The 18,372-nt window shown below is 37.2% G+C and overlaps 1 protein-coding gene across 1 annotated transcript in view; it reads left to right on the top strand.

Moving 5' to 3' along the window:
• SMURF2 (SMAD specific E3 ubiquitin protein ligase 2) overlaps window positions 1–18,372 on the top strand; it is a 63,132-nt gene that overhangs the window by 14,260 nt on the left and 30,500 nt on the right. The window contains exons 2-3 of the mRNA XM_035342178.1: window positions 14,162–14,200; window positions 15,796–15,904. Of these exons, the coding sequence (XP_035198069.1) occupies window positions 14,162–14,200; window positions 15,796–15,904 (148 nt within the window). The remainder of the gene's footprint in view (window positions 1–14,161; window positions 14,201–15,795; window positions 15,905–18,372) is intronic.

Genomic DNA, 18,372 nt, shown 5'->3' with positions numbered 1-18,372 from the left:
TTGCTGAGGCTCAGGAATTCATGGACAGAATGACCAGAAGAGCAAATATTACTTTAAAAAAATAAAAAAGAAAAGCAGTTATTGGATAAACTGGTATGAGCCCAGCTGCTGTGGATAAATTGATTTTGCTGTTGCTTTAAATCTATGATGTGTTGGTATTTTGGCAGAGTAAGAAAAACAAGGATATTAGAAAGTAATTTACTGCCCTGGGATTAGTAAAGAGTGTTCTGTTTCTATGATTGGGGCAGAACAGGATGGTTTAGATGTGTCTGATAAACAGGACGAGGTCTAGTCCGACAGCTGGCAACAATAGTTTTTGCTCAAAGTCAGGTGTACTAAATTAGCAAATCTATTACAAGGATACAGGAGAAATCTCACAGAAGACAGCCTTGTAGGCAGAAGTGTTGCCAAATGGGAAATGATTCATCGTCTCTGAATGGGATGAGCACTGAGCAGAAGCAGTTTAAACCTCAGACTCCTTTGGCTCATAAACCACCAAATATGCGATTAACACTTTATCTCCTCCAATCCTGTGTTTTTTATTGTCTCCTGAACAGCAGTCTATATTTAGCATCAAAATCTACTAGACTTGCTTGATTGTTCTAATTTCTCTCTTGTAAGTTTGGACACATATAGGTATATTTTTTAACTTTAAACCATAAGATGTTTGGATGCATCCTAGAAGTACTCCAATCTTACGACCTTTTGGCAATACTACGTTTTAGTGAGGACTGTTATGCATCTGGAATGCAAGCATGACATGAGGGACCCTGGCAGGACTTGGTGAACTGACTTGAGTCTAGTGCTTTTTTGTTTGTTTTGATGCTTTTATGTTTAGTGAAAATACCTGATTAGCTAGAGGTGTAGTTTAATGTAGTGTGCCAGTTTGAGGGCAGCCATTGCATTTTAATTTTTAGTATTTTAAAAACTTGTCTTTCTTTAACACTGACAATGCCGTTAGTATTCTGCAACACCTGAAGAACAGGCCAGGTTTCTCAATATTATGAACAGGAAAAATACTTGTGAACTCTTAAATTTAGTTAATAATCAATGCAAAAACAGGTACAGTGTGCAAAGCTATTTGAAAGGATGTAAAGGATGGAAAAGGCTTGTGTTTCTGAGTTTCAGTATGTCTCTGTTATTGTTTAATGTAGGTTATCGTATCAGCTCTAAGATATGCAGATGATAGAGAAACTAAAGGAATTAGGTCACTGGAAGTTGTTTATTTTTAAATAATTGAGATGCAAGAGGAAAATAATTTTGCTTGCTAAGTTAATACATTTCTATATTTTTCATGCCTGGGATAACACTGGGTTAGCAGTTGAGATATCCAAGGAACAGTGTGCCTAGGAAATTAATGTACAAATTCCTCTGGAAAATGGGGTCTGGCTTCCTTGCCTCTTCCCTTGCATGTGTAGCTGAATAAGAAAGAACTGGTAGGAATCAGGAGGAGTGATGTTTAGTAAAATGTTTTGTGAGCACAGCTACAAGAGGTTGAGCGTTTCTGGAGTGAAAGGCACCAGAGTAAATGAGGTCCTTCCACTTCTGTGCCCCCTCAAAATCCCCTTCTTGTCCACTCAGACTTTCTGAAGCTCATAATTGGTGTTTGAGGTCAATGGAAATACTTGCTTGTTACGTTTGAAAGCCATTCTGTCTTTGTAGATGCCTGGTAATAAAATCTCCTCCAGCTTCCTGGAAATAGCTGGATTTTTATTCACTTGCTATTTGGCTAGAAGTGTTGATTCACAGTGTTAAACTTTTTACATTAATGCTTCATACTCCTTCCTCTTTCAGTCTCACCTGCTAGCCATTGTTTTTCTTGCGCTTCACTCCACTGCTTTTCTGCTGTGTGTGCTCCTTTCTCAAAAAAAAAAAAACACACATAAATTCTTTTTTTTTCACCACTTGAACATTGCATCTTCCCCAAATATATCTGAAATTGTAGTTTCAATGGCACAGTAAGCTTTTTTGGTGGCAGGATTCTTTGCATGTATTGTCAAGCTATTTCATCCAAATCCCTTAGTGTTCTGTTTCTTTAAAATCCCTTTCATATTATTTCCTACAGTAGTACATAAACTGTACTGATTTGATTAAATTTAAACAATTTGTGTAAGAGCAAAGCAAAACAATGAAAAGTTGGTGCTTTAATGTAAGTTTCTTTACTTTTGTTGAAGTAAAGAGGATTAAGCATCCAATTAGCTCATTTCTGTTTAACAGCAACAGCTTCTTAAACTGGTTGGATTTGTTCCGTAGAACACATCTGTTTACAAAGAGAAACTAAACTGTATCTGTTAATATTAAAGGACTGCAGTGATGTAACTCAATCAGTTTATAAATTGTATCGGTCATTGATTATAATTACCTCTTTGAGATTTGGGGTCACAGTTTTCTGACTGGGGGGGAAGGCTGAACCGAGGTGCATGAGGTCTTTAACAAGGCATGGGTGTGTGATACCGTCTTACTTTTCTGTATGTACTTTCTGAAAGCAGTTGGTGTTTTCCCCATTTATATGGTATTGCATTTCTGTAGGTAGAGACACTAAGTAATCAGAGTCATCAGCTTAATAACCAGGTAAAGGTATATACAGTCCACTGATCTTTCTGCTTACCATATTTTTTTGGCAGAAGCCTTTAATAAATATTATTTAGAGCAAGACTATACTTCCAAGTAAATTGAACTGTCAAGCTGAAGAGAGAGTCAGTTTCCAGAGTTGAAAGCACTCCACTAAAAGGCTTTTCGCCACAAAAGTAAATAGAGGGACATTGTGCTAAAATACTTCACCTGCGTTAAAGGAGGAGGAGAAGGCAGGATCCCCATTTTATCGGTGAGACAAATCACAATCCACAACCCATGTCTGAAGTTGTGGATGTTGGTAATACAGTACAAAGATGTAAAGAGTACATCATCTATCTGTATTCCCCCATACAATGTGATTTCAGTACATCAGGTGTAGCAGTAAAACAAAATTGTGCTGAATGTGGAGTTTAGATTTGTGAAATACCTAGGGTAGATCCTTAACTCTAGTGATTTTTACTAGTGATAGATTTGAGATTGTGATCCTCATGAATTCTTTAACATTGTTTGCTATCTTTTTTAGGAAATTATTAAAAAAAAAATACTAAAATACTTCAAGTTTTATTTTTGAAATGCCAGAATTGATTTTTTTTTTTTCATCAAAGTTCTAACCTTAGCTGTTGTCACGTTTTACGAATTGCTTCTTACAAAGCAGATGACAATTCTTTTATTAGTGTTGGTAGAGATATTTGCAGTTTTTCGCTGAAGAGCAGCCTGAGAATTCTGAGTATGAAGGGTAAATAATGTGCATCCTTTTTCTTTTTATTTATTTATTTTTTTTTTCCTTTTGCCTCTTCCCAGAAAAGCCCCGGCAGTAGCAGAGTGTCCCACCAGGATCATGTTTGTAGCAGAGAGAATTTTGAGACTTCCTGTTTAAATCAAGTTTGTGACTGTGTCCTGACAGACAGCAGTGATCCTGTACTCTGAAAAGCTTCTGGTATCTACAGCTCCTCATACCCAGGAGCCGGGGTTAGCTGCAGGTGCCACTTGTCTGAAGCCCTTTTTAAAATTCATGGCATTTTTGTCTGGTTGGTAATTAGATCATGAATTTCTTTTGTTATTGCCTCTGCTATAGCTCATTCAGAGGGTGGAGAGTTTCACTGCAGTGAGACAAATCCGAGGGCTCTGCTTCTTGTTAGTGTGTTTTTTCCCTCAGTACATTTCCATAGGTACATGAAATACATCAGACAGAAAAGAGCTATAATTTGTTTCTTGTGTTAGCTTTTTTCCCAACCCTTGCTCCTATGGGGGCAGAGAAGTATATGGGTAAATTTCCATGTTGAGTTTTTTATTTACTCATCTTCAGAGGAAGAATCCTGTGTTTGCTAAGTATTTTGGGGCATGCGACTTCGTAATTTTGGACTAATCACTTCAGTCTAACCTGGGTTTTGCTTTAAAAACTAGCTGCTGGGATTTCAAACATGTTTTTGAGGACTGAGGTAAGATTTTAGCATAATGATTCTTAAGAATTTTGAGGTGAGAGCATCCCCTTTTCCTGACATCTTAAATACTATTTTATTTCTGTATTTCTAGGATACTAGAATTAATGCTCATAAAAGAGTTTACTTTGCTCACATTTGAATTTTAATTAACCACTTCTGCAGGTTTGAATTTAGGTGATCTTGGTTACGTTGCATGACTTTTTAAAAAGGAATTATGTTTTTAATAGTGCAGGAAGGTGAATTACGTTTAATTGCAACAGAGAGGATCATACAGAAAATAAAACGGTAAAGCTGGTTGGTTTGCTGATATTTAATAAATCTCTGTTTCCCAGCCTGTTTCCTGCTGTAGAATTTTATGCGTACTAAAGTGTGAGAAACAAAAGAGAGAACTTTGAAGTTGGTCTTTAACTGCTGACATGCTTTTTTTTTTTTTTTTTTTTTAAAAAGTATTTTAATAGCTTTTAATTTCAAGCTATGGATTCTTTGCCCCCTAATGGACCAGCTTAGTATTTTTTGTGTTTGGAAGTGGTGTATTTATGATGAATTCATTATACCATAGTGTTCCTTCAAATGTTGAAAAATGGATGAGATGTGAGGGTTAGGCCGCTTTGTAGCAGGGTGGAGAAGTTAAGTGGAATTCCTAGTGTATGAAAGTTATGCATTAGAAACATCCTGGCTGGTCTGAGAGGCTCCATCCACACTAAACCAGGAAATGCAAATATTCGCAAACCCTTTGTTTTCTTAAAATTTCCCACGTGTTACTTCTGCTTTTTTTTTTTTTTTTTTTTTTTTTTTTTTTTCTCCTCTGTTTGAGGCTCTGATTGAAGCCCTAGCTTACACATCCCCCTGATGGGGATGGTTAAGTACTGTAACATTCAGATCTGATTTGCCTTTTTGGTATATAGCTAAAATAAATAAATAAATAAAGCGTTTTGCAACAACATATTCAGTTTTGCTGGTTTAAACATGTATCTCTGTAAAGGACTTGTAAGCCTTCATGGTAAGATTTAAAATGCTTGGGGAGGGTTTGCTACCTTCATTGCGAAAGTGGCAGCATAATTTCTTTCCTTTACCTCTTGACAGGCGTATCAAACAAACTGGACACATGAATAGACTTCATGACGTGTGTGGCAGTAAGCCCATCGCTGAATGAATCTAGGAAATGCGAATACATTACTTGCTCGAACGAAGAATTCTGTGGTGTGGGTTTTTTTGTGTTTTGTTTTACTTTTGGCTTAGAGTGGAATAAGGGAGGAGAAGTGGAAAAGGAAGCCTTTTGTTTACAGTAAAACAATGCTGTGAAGTAGACATCATGATGTTAAAACAGGAGTCTAAACATGGCAAATCTCAGCAGACTCCATCTGGCCGTGTCCACAAGTCATTCAGACATGCCAGGCACAGACTGCTGGAGTCGTGAGTTGTTGTCGTGTCGCTCCCCCCTTACAGGAATTTAAAGTAGCCCTGGAGACTCTGTCCCAGAATTTATTATTGCATGAGATGAATGACTTATTGGTTTAACTGTTTATATTCAGTGTTGCAATGCATCTTTATTAACACTTCTTCCATGATAAATGCATGGTATTTTCATCTTGAAATTAATCTCCATGAGTTACATGCAAGTAATGTGGGTCTAGAATCCTAAAAAGAGTTAAAATACAACCCACAGTTATAGGCAGAATTTGATACAGTGAATCTACTGGAAAGGAAAATATACTGTTACTATGCTAGTTTCTAGTGTATTTTGCAGTATTGTAAATGATATATATATATTTTGTCATGTCTGGATAATCCATATTGCTGTTTGTAGTTTGAATGCAGGTTATGGTGGCTTTGTTTTGTTCCAAAGGATTAATCCCAATTAGAGACACAGGCTTCTAGCTGACTGTATATAAGCAGGTGCATGTGATCCTTTGAAATGGGTTTCATTTTACAGATTTTTACAACACAGGACAGATAAGGAAATATTGAATATATTGAATTTGACCTTGCAGAAATGTGTTTACAGGACAATTTAGAATTGTAACAATTATTAAAGGAAATTCTTTTTAAAAGTCCTTTTCTAATACTGGGATTACCTTAATATGTATTTAAAAAAAAATAGTTTATTTAAAAGCTGTCTACTTTGCGTTTGGTGTATTAAACAAATAAAAAGGTAGGTTGTATTAAAACACCCTGTGTTTTATTAGGGTTAGGACTTTAAAAGTGTATCTGCACTTCTGAATTGTTCTAATGTGTATTCCAAGTCAACTGGGGTTGGCATGTGATTCTAAATTTACATTGGATTTAAATTACATTTATAATTCTGAAAGGGAGTTGGAAATTAGTTTTCCACCAGTATGAACTGGAAGTGAACGTGGTAAGCCTATGGCCAGATGTTAGTTCAACAGATGTGCCTGTTGAAGAAGCTACCACCTCTTGCAAGTTGCCCTGGCTGCTGTAGCTCTGGGGGCAGAAGGGTGTCTGGTATGCATTTCCTAATTCACAGCAGTAAAAGACATGCAGATGCAACAGCGATGGTGATTTGAGGTTTACCTGGCTGTTTCTGCTTTAGGAAGACAAGGTAGTGCTCATGCTGGTCTTCCCTGCTGCAGGGTTCCCATCTAATTTAATCGAGTAGGGTATGTCTGAAATCATCACCAGTTTGTCCCGGCTGAGCTGGGCTTCCCTCTGCATGTCATTTGGCACCTACATGTCAGCACGTGCTGCCTCCGTACTGCTCCCTGTGACAGAACAGAACTGGGGTGACCCTTTCAGCTCGCATACATCCTCAGAGGATGGTGTGTTAGCAGTTTTCACTGGGGTAGCACTGGATTGCCAGTTAAGTATGGGGAAAAATAATTAAACCTCTTTAAGAGCGGCATGCCAGCCTCTGTGTTTATATATACTTGGTGCTGGTTCTTGTTTAGTGCTTGGTAGGTTGTTCTTAATTTCTAGTGATTTGTGAGACTTGAAAAGAGAAGCTGCTAAGATGTAAAATTAGAGCAGCCTTAAAGCGATAAAGTGTCATATGCCTGCAAGAGAAATACTGTGGTTGGTGCTTGGATTCTGTTGCTTCTGTGTGCTTTGGGAAATAAAAAAATAAAACTGAATCTGAATTTTTAAGATTCAGTTTGTCTCTCTGAAAGCCTGGAGGGTGTTAGGTAGTTATTTTGATATCCTAATGGCAAAATATGTTTATTATATATAAATATATTTTTAATAAACTTCTGGAACTGCACAGCAGAGACAGGTGGAAAACTGTCTGTATTAAAATGAAAAATTTGGGAGTGTACTGTTTTGGTTTTAGAGCTGCAATACTGACTGGTATGGAGTGCGTTTTTCCAGGACAACTGCAAGTTGCTGTCAGAAAGGTAGTTCGGGCTCTCCTTGCCTCCTCTGCAGCCACGTGCTTCTGCTACTTCCTTTGCATTAGCTCTACTGATGGCGTGGCTGCAGGATAAGGCAGTGCAGCTCTTGTAGCCGATGGAAAATGAATCCATCTCCCCAGAGGGCTTTCTGTTAAGCCAGTTCAGCTTCCTGATCTACCTTGCATCCATATGATTGCTAGACCTGATTTGAGAGAGGAACAGCTGCAGCCCACTTGATTGTTAGGTGCAACATGAAACCTTGCAGCTCGTGTTGATTAGTGATCATGGATAGAATAATAGTCAGCTGCTGTGCTCTTAGGTTTTTCATGTTTCAATACCTTCTTAACTAAGAACCCCTGTGCACCTGTAAAGCACACATTTGTTACCTTTACGTATCTTTGTGTGCCCCTTCTTGATGATGATCAGTTGTCATCTCATTAAAATGCACAAATTTCATTAACTTTAAAGTAAATTCTTACTTTATGATCATGTTCATTTAGTTTGTTCAGCTGCAGGAAGAAAAAACACCTTTCAAAGGAAATGAAAATTGGAAGGAAGTGAAAACTAAAAAAAAAAAAAAATCCTCAGATTAATTGTAAAATAAAATTTAATGTGAATAGTTGGGATAAACAATTTTATTTTAAAACTTTAATTGAGAAAGTTATTACCTCAACAGCTGTATTTGTAAATCTGTATGGTGTTATTTACAGCTCTTTTTGTTCAATGACTAGGCAAAGACCTCCTGTTTTATATCTTCCCATGTGGGAATTTAGGCAGGTCCAAGGAGGGAGTGCAAGCAGAAAAATATAAGTTGCTCAGCAGCATGCCAACAATGGATGAAAACAGTAGGAATTTGTTAGAAATGTTTAAAGTATTGAGCTATGCTGCTGGAACCTGTGCATGGTGTATCCTTTGCCCCTCTCAAATCTTTTTTATTTAAGAAAACAAAGTTTTGAAGAGTTTTATGCGCTGTGGAGGAAGGCATGGGATGTCAGCCATAGGTTCAGAACACCCCAAACAGTTTCTGGGTCCCAGGGGCAGCGATCTGAAAGCCAGGAGGGGTGTGCGTGTGCTCGGTTGTGTCCCTCCCTCTCCTCCCCCCAGCCAGGCTCATTCCAATCAGCAGTGTAATTGGAATGCAACCACAGTCTGGAGGAGGAAGGGGAATTTTTGGCAAGAAGAGACAGAGCAGTTGGGAGCTTTATTCAGATTAAAGCATAGACGACCGTTCATTATCAGTACAACACGCATTAGCAACAGCATAGCATTGTGTTTCTACAGCTGGGACTTATTTTAGTGATTGTATTGCAGTGCGTATTACATGCAAACAACTGGGATCTGATCACAAAAAGCCATGCTAATGGCTTTCATTAGAAGATGGTGTTTCTGTAGAGGGAAGAAAGACTTGTCTTCAAAATGAGTTGTTGTGGTAAAAATTGATAGGCAGCCTGCCTTTCTGCTCACTATCCCGTGTGTTCCATATGTTCTGGAACAAGCACTTTGGGGGGGGAGAAAAACCCTTGGGTGAAACAACAACAACAAAAATGTAATGCTAAACTGGCGGGTTGGATTCAGAAGGTTGAATTAGTTTCTCTGTGGTGATGACACTGAAAAGACAGAAGATCAGTAAACACGATCTTAGCTTTGGACCCGCTCCTTTTCTTCTTCCTGTAAACCCTGGGCTGTCCGTTGACACAGTATTGGTTGCTTGTGAATGCCTGACATGAGATGGGGCTTGTTTTCTTATTAAGTCACGTACTGAATTGTAAATGTGTTGATTGTGTGTTTCCTTCTGCTGCTTCAGCTTGTGTGCTCAGTTCCATGGACATTTTTGATTACTTTTTATTTTCTTACCTTTCTTCCTGTACCTTCCCTTCAAAGTATTGATCTCTCCAATATACACGTTTAAAATTACTAACTTTATAGGATAGCTTAAGAAATACTAATTTTTAATACACATTTTTTTTTGGTTAATCTGTATTTCTATTTTGATAATCTACATCTGTAGTCCTTAGATACTTATTGCTGTGTACAAACACACATTCAATCCTTTTTAATTTGTCATAAATCAGGAGATGCATTGTAACAGATGAGAGTACGAGTGTACCAATAACACACACTGTACCTGTGAGGTACGGTATTGGTACTCCTATTTTGCAGGTGTGTAACCACGTGGTTACCTTTAGTGGTGGCCAGGGAGTGAGAGTGCCACCCATTCTTCCATAAACTCCGCAAACGTTTTCTTTCTGAACACTGCCCTCCTCCAGGCTCCTTTGAGATCTTTTGTCTTACTGTTGAAGGTGGTTAGGATCATTGAAAACCCTTAGATCATTTCCAAGATGCATATTGTGTGAAATCTGATGATCTCTTGTTTTTCACTTGTTTTCATTCCGTGTGTTTTAAAATGCATTTTTCCCCTGCTTTCTTATTTGCCTCTGCTTTAAGTATGGAGACCTTGCATTATATATATTTACTATTCTGAAATAAACATACTTTTTAGTATTTAAATGAAATGTTACTAGTGTGACATAGGATAGCTTCCATAACAACTGTTTGAAGTCATGAGAAGTTTGATTTGCCTGTAAATACAATTCCAAAGTAAAAAAAAAGCGGTTATAATGGGTTACTTTTTTGCTAATTACTGAAGGAGAAGAGTTCAGAAAATGATATTTACCTCTCTATAAAAATTCAATTTTTCTATAACGGTGGTTTCTTAATAGCACGTAAATTTTAATGGCTAACAAGTGAATTAGATTACAAAAGTTTGGAGGTATTAAATATTTACCATTTAGTTGCAATAGTTAAATCATCTGTAAACCTTCCTTTGTCAGTCCTTGGAGTAATCAGAAGAAAGAAATTGGCAAACGTGATTCACTTAATTCCTATTTTTGAGTGTTTGAGACCTGTGCATAGCACAGCTGTCATGGAAGGAGGCTGTGTGGTTTATACCATTTTGCTTTTTTAATGTTTCTGTGAGCTGACCTGAGTAGCATATGTTAGAATGAGATCGTAAGGCACGATAGAAAGATATTTAATGAACGTATAGTATGTAAAATTGATGTGCATGTTTGTCTTGGCACGTGTACATTGTGCCTTTGTATTGGAATACTAATGTTCTCTTCTCTGTAGACTACCCAGGAAGTCTGTAATGAACATAAAGCATAGATATCCACTGACTCACTGATATTTTGTAATAAATGCTTTATCTCCTTATGTGTACTAGAAACCATTAATGTCTTTTGATGATGTACTTACAGTAGAATGCTCCTCCTTCCCTCTTTTTTCCAAACCAATGTCAGGATATACAGGCGCTGATTTGTTTTCTGTTTCTGAAAACCTTCGGTGCAAGTTAAATAGCTTAACATGTTTTTGGTTTAGGAAAAAAAAAAATAATAAAAATGTTATTTGTATGTGTTTGTTTTAGAACAAATAACATCCTTCTGTGGCCTTGTGTGCCTCTAGAGGATCTGTTAATGATACAACCACATAGGTCTGGTAATGATGTGGGTTTGGTTCCAGAATCATCAGCATTTTGACTTGGCTTTGTCAGGGAAAAAAATATCTCGCTCTGGTTCTTTCTGTTTTTTTTGAAAGTTTGGCTCAAATCTGACGTAGGATAGAATCTCAAAGATAATTAAGCCCCATGAGTTTTATGAGAATTGCTGCCTGGATAAGGAGGAGAGTTTTAGCAATGACCTGAAATGAGAGGCACAAGCTTCAGGGAGAGATCAGGTGTTGCTGATCTCTCTGGACCACTGGAGAGCCTGTGTGGGTGAGTGTCCGTGTAGAGGCCCTACCGGTGGGAAAAGCTTCAGCTGTAGCTTTCAGTCAACCATAAAACATAAATCCATAGGAAACCAAACTTCCTTAGTTCTTATTCTCCAGGAACTATTAATCAGTTGGTTATCAGAATATTGAGAATAGATGTAATAGTGTTGAAACTGTTAGAAAAATGGAGCATAAAATGTGGTACTTCTCCCATCAGTGGGAAAGGTTTTGTGCAAAAAAATCCTGAGATAGATTAGAGCTCTGTACATGGAAAAAGATCGTTTCATCTAGAATTGAGGTTATGCTCCTGGGATCTGAGCTTTTTTTACTTAGAAATACCTGGCAGAGAGGCTGTTCTTAATAGATGATTTCCCAGTGTCTCTCCTGTTTTGTTAACCTGACAAAGCCGGAATTGGATGACATCTGACTGTCCTCAAATGCGGTTACTAGAAGGAGAAATCTCGAGCCAAAAGTATTAATTAGTTCACTAATGGCTGATTGTTAGGGAAACGGTTACTAGTTTGTATGTTGTGCAACATGAGACTTTGGTTAAATTGCAGCGACAGACTTGATTAATATTTTGAAAGGAAGTTTTCATAATGAATTAACCTTATGATTTCTTTCTGAAAAGACTAGTCAAACCTTTTATTTTTGACATTACACAGTTTCAGGAACATACTATCTGGTCTGCTGTGCTATAGATAAATTCTGGCTGAACTGTCAGGTTTAAAAGGTTCAGCTTCATTTGGCAGTTCCTATTTTTGATAATTGATGAAATTGCGCAAATAATAGTTGTTGGTTTTCTTTTTTTTTTTCTTTTTTTTTTTTTTTGAGATATTTAAAGCAGTGGCCATCTATACAAGCATCTGTTTTCTTTGATTTTTTATTATTATTATTACTATTTTATTTTTTAACCTCTAAATGAAAGATGGCTGCTAGATAATCATCTCTTTCTGTTCTTGGGTGAGTGGTGTTAGTTGACAGCTAGCTGTCAAGCCGAGGATATTCTCATTGTAATCTTAAGGGACTGCAGAAGCATTTTTGGAAGTTTTTGTTATTACCCATTTCCATAAAGGTCTATTATGTTGTGAATTGTATATGGATTAAGTAGTTCTCAAATTGCGAGGTATCTGGAGGTCTCTAGTGGATTTTATTACATGATCCTAAGGACTTTATTCAAAGGTTTTGTGGAATGGACTGTGATGAGACAGTCTGTTTGCTATACGTGCTTGAACTCCAGGTATCAGAAATACCTAAAATGTTGGGTGCATTATTAGTATTTTACTACTGTTGACCACTTACAATCAAATTATTATTGGCTGAAAATCCTTAAGTGCAGCTACGCTTTAGGATTCTCATTATGTCTTTGAACTGAAGGAAATTATTTCTTGACCTTTTTCATCCCTTACAAAGAACAACTAACAACCTGGTACCAGGCAATTTTCTCGCACGTTAACAGTACTATTATTAGGACCCTGTTGCATGAAATTAATTCACTGAAACTTTTCCGGGAGCTTATATATATGCCTTTTCTATGGTATATGTTAATGTATTGTTTAAGACAACCTGTTGTTGTTAATGAGTATGTCTTTCTGTTTTATGGAGGACCAAGACTTGTTAGACCTGTGTAGAGTTTAGTTAGATTTTACAGTGGTGAATTTGCCTGGAAAGTGCTTTCACTAAAATCAACATCTTTATGAACATGGCCACATGAAAATTGGGAAAGCATTCATTCCATTGATTTAGAATAATATGTAACTTGGACTGGGCTAGCATACAAAACCATTCAGGATGGTGCTTGTCTGCCCTGACTTTTGGACATATCTGTGATAGTGTTTATGGACTACCTTCGCTTGCTTTTATTTGGCAAGATACCGTGAAAAAAAAACAAACGGAGAATCAGGTGCCCTGCAGTATCTGAGGATATTCAGTAGTGGAAAGCCTAACTGTTTTGAGGTGGTATCTGTGGGATGCACTTGCTGGATGCTCTTTTCTATCTTTGCATTTCCTGTTAGTAATTAATATTGGAGATCTCACAGAAAAAGCAATCTGATACTGAAGAGTCTTCTACAGCATTGATTACAACCAAATACCTCTATCTTCTTCTTTTTCTACTAGCTGTGGGAATTCATGCTTCCATTCTATATTTGAAAATCCTTCTGCATTACCAATAGATGCTTCAGTGTTTTGCAGGGAAATCTAATAGTTTTTGCTTGCTAAACCTGTGGTAATAGAATATGTAGTTGAACAGCAATGCATTTGGTGAGAAGTCTTTTTGTGTACTTTGGCATCTTTATATGAAACCTATTCCCTCCCCATCTTTTTTCCTCAACTTTTATTTACTCCATTCTTATTTTTCCCTTGGTGTTTTTGGTGGACAAATGCAAACGTTCCTTCTTTTTATTTTAATCAAAAACGCCTGGAACAGTCTTCATCTTCTACAGAAATAAAGTATATCTTTGGAGCCATCAAAACTCTGGTGTTAGAAGTTAATCTACTCTACCCAAGTGTTTTTCAGGTTAAAAAAAAAAAAAATAGTTACTTTCAGTGTAGGATAGGAGAAAAGCCTAGACCGCCTAGTGCACTATTTTTTGTGGTAGGAAAGCTTTTCTTGTTCTGTAGGACAGAACATAAGACCCTGCATGTGAAGCACCACTAATTCTGCTGGAACAATTGTTCATGCCACCATGTGGTGAGGTAGTTAGAAATAATCTGGCTCACTAAATAAGCAAACACAGGAACAGCTAAAGTTGGCGCTAGTGGAAAAACACGCATGTGAAACTACTGCTTGAGGAAACACTGCCATATCATTTCTACTGTAATCTACCTAAAGTTAAACTGCCAGAAGATGACACTTCTGGCTCTGCTTTCAGGAATTATTTTACATGATAATACAAATGATGTAGGAGCACAATTCTTTTATGTTCATTCATGGGTTTTTGAGCAGGATTTTCTGGAATACCACACAGGTAAATTAACCTTGTTGTTAATAACCAGTAACTTCATTTTGCATTTCTTGTTTTTCTACAGTACTGTGTGCAAAAAACTTGGTGAAAAAGGACTTTTTCCGTAAGTAGCTGTTAAAGTTTTATATGTTTATAGTTGGGATAAATATTATGCAAGCTCTGTAAATCCCTGTTTGCACATGTATTAGGATGGTTGCATTAAGGGGTTGGGGGCTCTGAGCTTTTGGAACACTTTATTTCAGGGCTTCTAATTTCTTCGTAAGTGATACTCACGACATTCATAATAGTAATAAAAAACAAAATATGCTGTCTCCTTCCCTTGCTCCCCTATGTTTTTGATGGAAGTGGGAAATAATTTTACTCATACAAGTGAAATGTTTTTCAGCATTAATGCCTTGTACTTATTAAAATGTTTTTCATATAAGAACTTTCTGTCCAGCAGAAATAAGTACCATCTCAATTATTAACAATCATGTCATAATACTTACGTACTCCAAAATTATATTTTAATTAATAAGGGGGATGAAGGAGGCAGAAAGGAATGTTACTGGCTATGTGGGCATGCACCCACATATCACCTGCCTGCTGCCCTCCATTTGGGAGTAGGAAGAATTCAATAGATCAGACCTGAACTTTGAAAAAAAAAAATTGAAGAAGGATGACACAGAAGTATATTGTAGCTTGTGACTGAACAAACCTTGCCTTGTATCTGATATTTTTGTTGATGATTTTACGTTTTAGTTGTTTAACAGTTTAATAATGCCTAAAAACACCCCAGCTAGCAATCTGTGCTTCAGTTCTGTACAGTTGGCAGCACGTATCCCACGAGGCCCGTTCCTCCCTGCCCCACATGTGTTCCCTTTATCCCCACCTGCCTTGGCTGGCAGCAGCCTTGGGATGGTGGTGCTTGACTGCCTCTATCCTGAGTCACCCAAGGAAGCATTGCAGGTGCAAACCTTACGCTACAGAAAACGTCAATAATGTTTCACCACTGCAGCTGACTCACTGGTCATGCAGATGAGGGAAAAAGGCATTAATAGTGGGACCATCTCTTTCAGGGGCAGTTAATAGCTCTGGACAGCAGTTGCAGTAGAGCTCATTGTAGGCTGCCGTGCTGGTCCTGCTTCTTTCCCATCCTCAGCTGCGTAGTCCAGCACAATTTTTTTCAGAGTTTTGTTAGCAGCTGAGCCTGTACTAAGTTTTTCTAAGGTACTAAGATAAGAGAAAATGAAGTAGAAAACAAAGTAGACCTCAAAAGCGTGAACTGATCTGCTATAAGTAGTTTCCATTAATACAAGTAATGACTAAAATATTGATTACAATTAACCTTAAAAATTGGAATAATGCAGTTTTGTTTTCTGTGCCTTTTGCTGAATTTTCCATATACTGAAAACTTAATCAGTGCTGAATTAAGAAAATTAAGGTGTTTGGAGGCTTTATGTGAGGATTCTCCAGCCACCCCCTGCTCTAAGTGTTCAACTTTGTGATGCAGACCAAGAAAAAGTTGTATGGAGTAACTTGCTAATTTAACCTTTTCCCATGCTTTATACATAATTTTATTCTGTTATAACCCATTCATGAAACATGACTCATAATAAAAGCCATCTTCAGACTTTTTTTTTTTCAAAGTGTAATGATTTAGGACTCTAAAGCATCCCAATCTGTTGGCTAATTTTTTTTTTCTTTCCTTTCTCTTAGGACTTCCTGATCCATTTGCTAAAGTTGTGGTGGACGGATCTGGCCAATGCCATTCTACAGATACTGTGAAGAATACACTTGATCCAAAATGGAATCAGCATTATGACCTGTAGGTGGTAACAGTGATAGCCAAAGGTTTGAAGTACAATCCTCTGAAGTACACAGAAATTTTCCAATATTCATAATGCTGACCTATTTACAGCTTGGAAAATGTCCCAGAGTTTATTAGTTTGCGTGAAAATTCCACTTTCTCATTTCCTTCAAAATGTAAACACAGTACTTGATTTTCTAGGGATGTCTGCAGCATTAAGTGTACTAAAGCATTATTTTATTGCAATATTTTCATACTGACACCTCTCTAAAATGAAGTAAGTAATTGACAGTATTTCCCTCAGACTGTTCTTCAATTCATGTTTTTGTCTTGTAGTATTGCAGTATCTTTCCATCAGTCTGCCTCTTCATTTTTTTCTCCTTTATATCATTTTCTGTCTCAAATGTTCTTTCACTATAAATTCTTATGTTGTGATCGCTTGATCATCTTTCAGCGCTGTTCAGCAATATGATCAGTATGACATGTATATGTCATGTTTTCCTCTGTTTTTCTAAATCATATAATATCCCATACAATATGATTGTTAAAGCTTTTATTTTTTATGCAGTTTTCTTTGTGCTCATCCATGATTTATTTTCCCTGTCCTTTTATCCTGGTATCTTTTATTTTTCCTTGGTATGAAAGATGAGGAAAAGAAGTGAACAGTTTTACCCCATTGTGTCCTTCTTTCTTTCTAAGGCATTGTTCAGGTGTATTTTTCCCCTCCATCGCTCCATTGTATATCTATATTAGAAATTGTTTGAGCATATTTATATGAAGAGCTTTTATGCTGGTGTGACGCTAACCCAGTTTCATAGTACAGTAACATTAATGTTTTAAAGGTTAGCTTTGGACATCAGCAAACCTTTGTTAAATCCTATGTGAAGTGCTACTATGGCTAGCTTGGCTTCCAGCATCAAGCATCTCTGGATCTCACTGGATGAAGCTGAACCACAAGATACATTCCTTGACTGCCACTGATGGTCTGCTGCTCACGGGAGCTGGAGTTGACAGAATCAGACTAGATCTAGACTAAAGAAAAGCGAGCATAGGCTTTTATTGTTGTTTAGCTAGGTGGGCCCATTAATGAGTATTAATGCATAGGTTTACAGGGTTACAAGGAGTGTAAGGTGGAAAGGAAAGTGCTGTCAACATGATGGAGTCTTCATGTGTAAAGCCTTCCTGTAACCTCTGGACAGCTTTTGAAGGATTGCTTGCAAAGGAGGAATGATGGGCCTTAATTCTGTAGTTCTATGTTGAAACTGTCAGCAGTTCCCTGCTTCTCCCCCAATATCTGCCAGCTGTTACTTCATGTCTGAAGTGCTATGGTAGCAATGCCAACAAGCAGTTGACAGGAATGGGTTACGAGGGCTTGTCGGTACTCCACGTTCTCATTATTTGGAGACTTGGTTGCCTTTTAGAGAGGAGGAGGGGCAGAGGACATGGGAAACAAGGGAGGATGTTAATATGCAATGACAGTAATGGAAAAGATAGTAAAATCTTTTGGAAAAAAAATCCTTTCTGGTTATAATTTTCAAGGAAGGATGAATAGAAGGTATTTTTACATTGTTTTATAGAACAAATCATACTTGTATCTGGATACTGTAGTTGTCTTAGCTTTGAAGCAAGACTGATTGTATCATTTTACACAAAACAGATTGAAAAGGGGCTTCTGGCAGAATATTTTGTTGAGGCAGATTTGGGGGTATCTCAGTGTCACAGCATTTAAAATTAATTGCATGTTACTTAAAATGTTCAGTTTTTCATAAAGGTTCTTAGACCTTCCTTTCATTCTTCACAAGTGTTCTGACTCATTTGTGTTTTTGTTCAGGGAGACTGGGGATAAATTGCTTGTAATCAGGTACAGATCTCTTTCACTATGCTTAGCTTGTATTTTTATGAGATTCGGGGGAGGGAGGTCTTGCTGGATTGTCATAAGGAATTTGCACCTGTGCAAAACTTCCTTTTTAAGGAAGAAGATCCATAATAAAACTAGATTTTGCTTAGTTAAAATGTTATTTTCAATATAAATTATCTGATCTCTAGGGATAACTCCTGTGCTTGATTCCAGCAGCTGAATTTCTTAATGACACAGAAGTATACAGAGCATTTCTAATCCAAACTACAATTCAGTGTTCTGGCAAGCCTTGTAATTTGAAAATAAGCCTCTCCCTCTCAAAATTTCCTTTATAATAATTTATCCCATCTTATTGTCTTACCTGTCGTTCCTTACTTAACTCTATGGAAATGTATTTCCATTTCTAAACACCAGTTCCCTAGTCTGCAGTTCCTATTTGAAACAGCAAGAGACGATCACTTGTCTTTAATACAACAGTCTGCCTGCCAGTCACTGTTTGGCTTTTATTTTATGATAACTTCTTACTGTAATATACCTAGTGTCAGGTCTCAACTGAACCTATTATCTGAACCAGATAATAAGACAACTAACTTCTCCTTTTGGAGAGGAAAAAAAAGAGTAATAGCTA

This window comes from Oxyura jamaicensis, chromosome 18 (assembly GCF_011077185.1).
Source record: "Oxyura jamaicensis isolate SHBP4307 breed ruddy duck chromosome 18, BPBGC_Ojam_1.0, whole genome shotgun sequence".
Classification (NCBI taxonomy): Eukaryota; Metazoa; Chordata; class Aves; order Anseriformes; family Anatidae; genus Oxyura; species Oxyura jamaicensis.
Note: the sequence above shows the minus strand (reverse complement) of the source record. Positions and strands in the feature narration are given on the sequence as shown.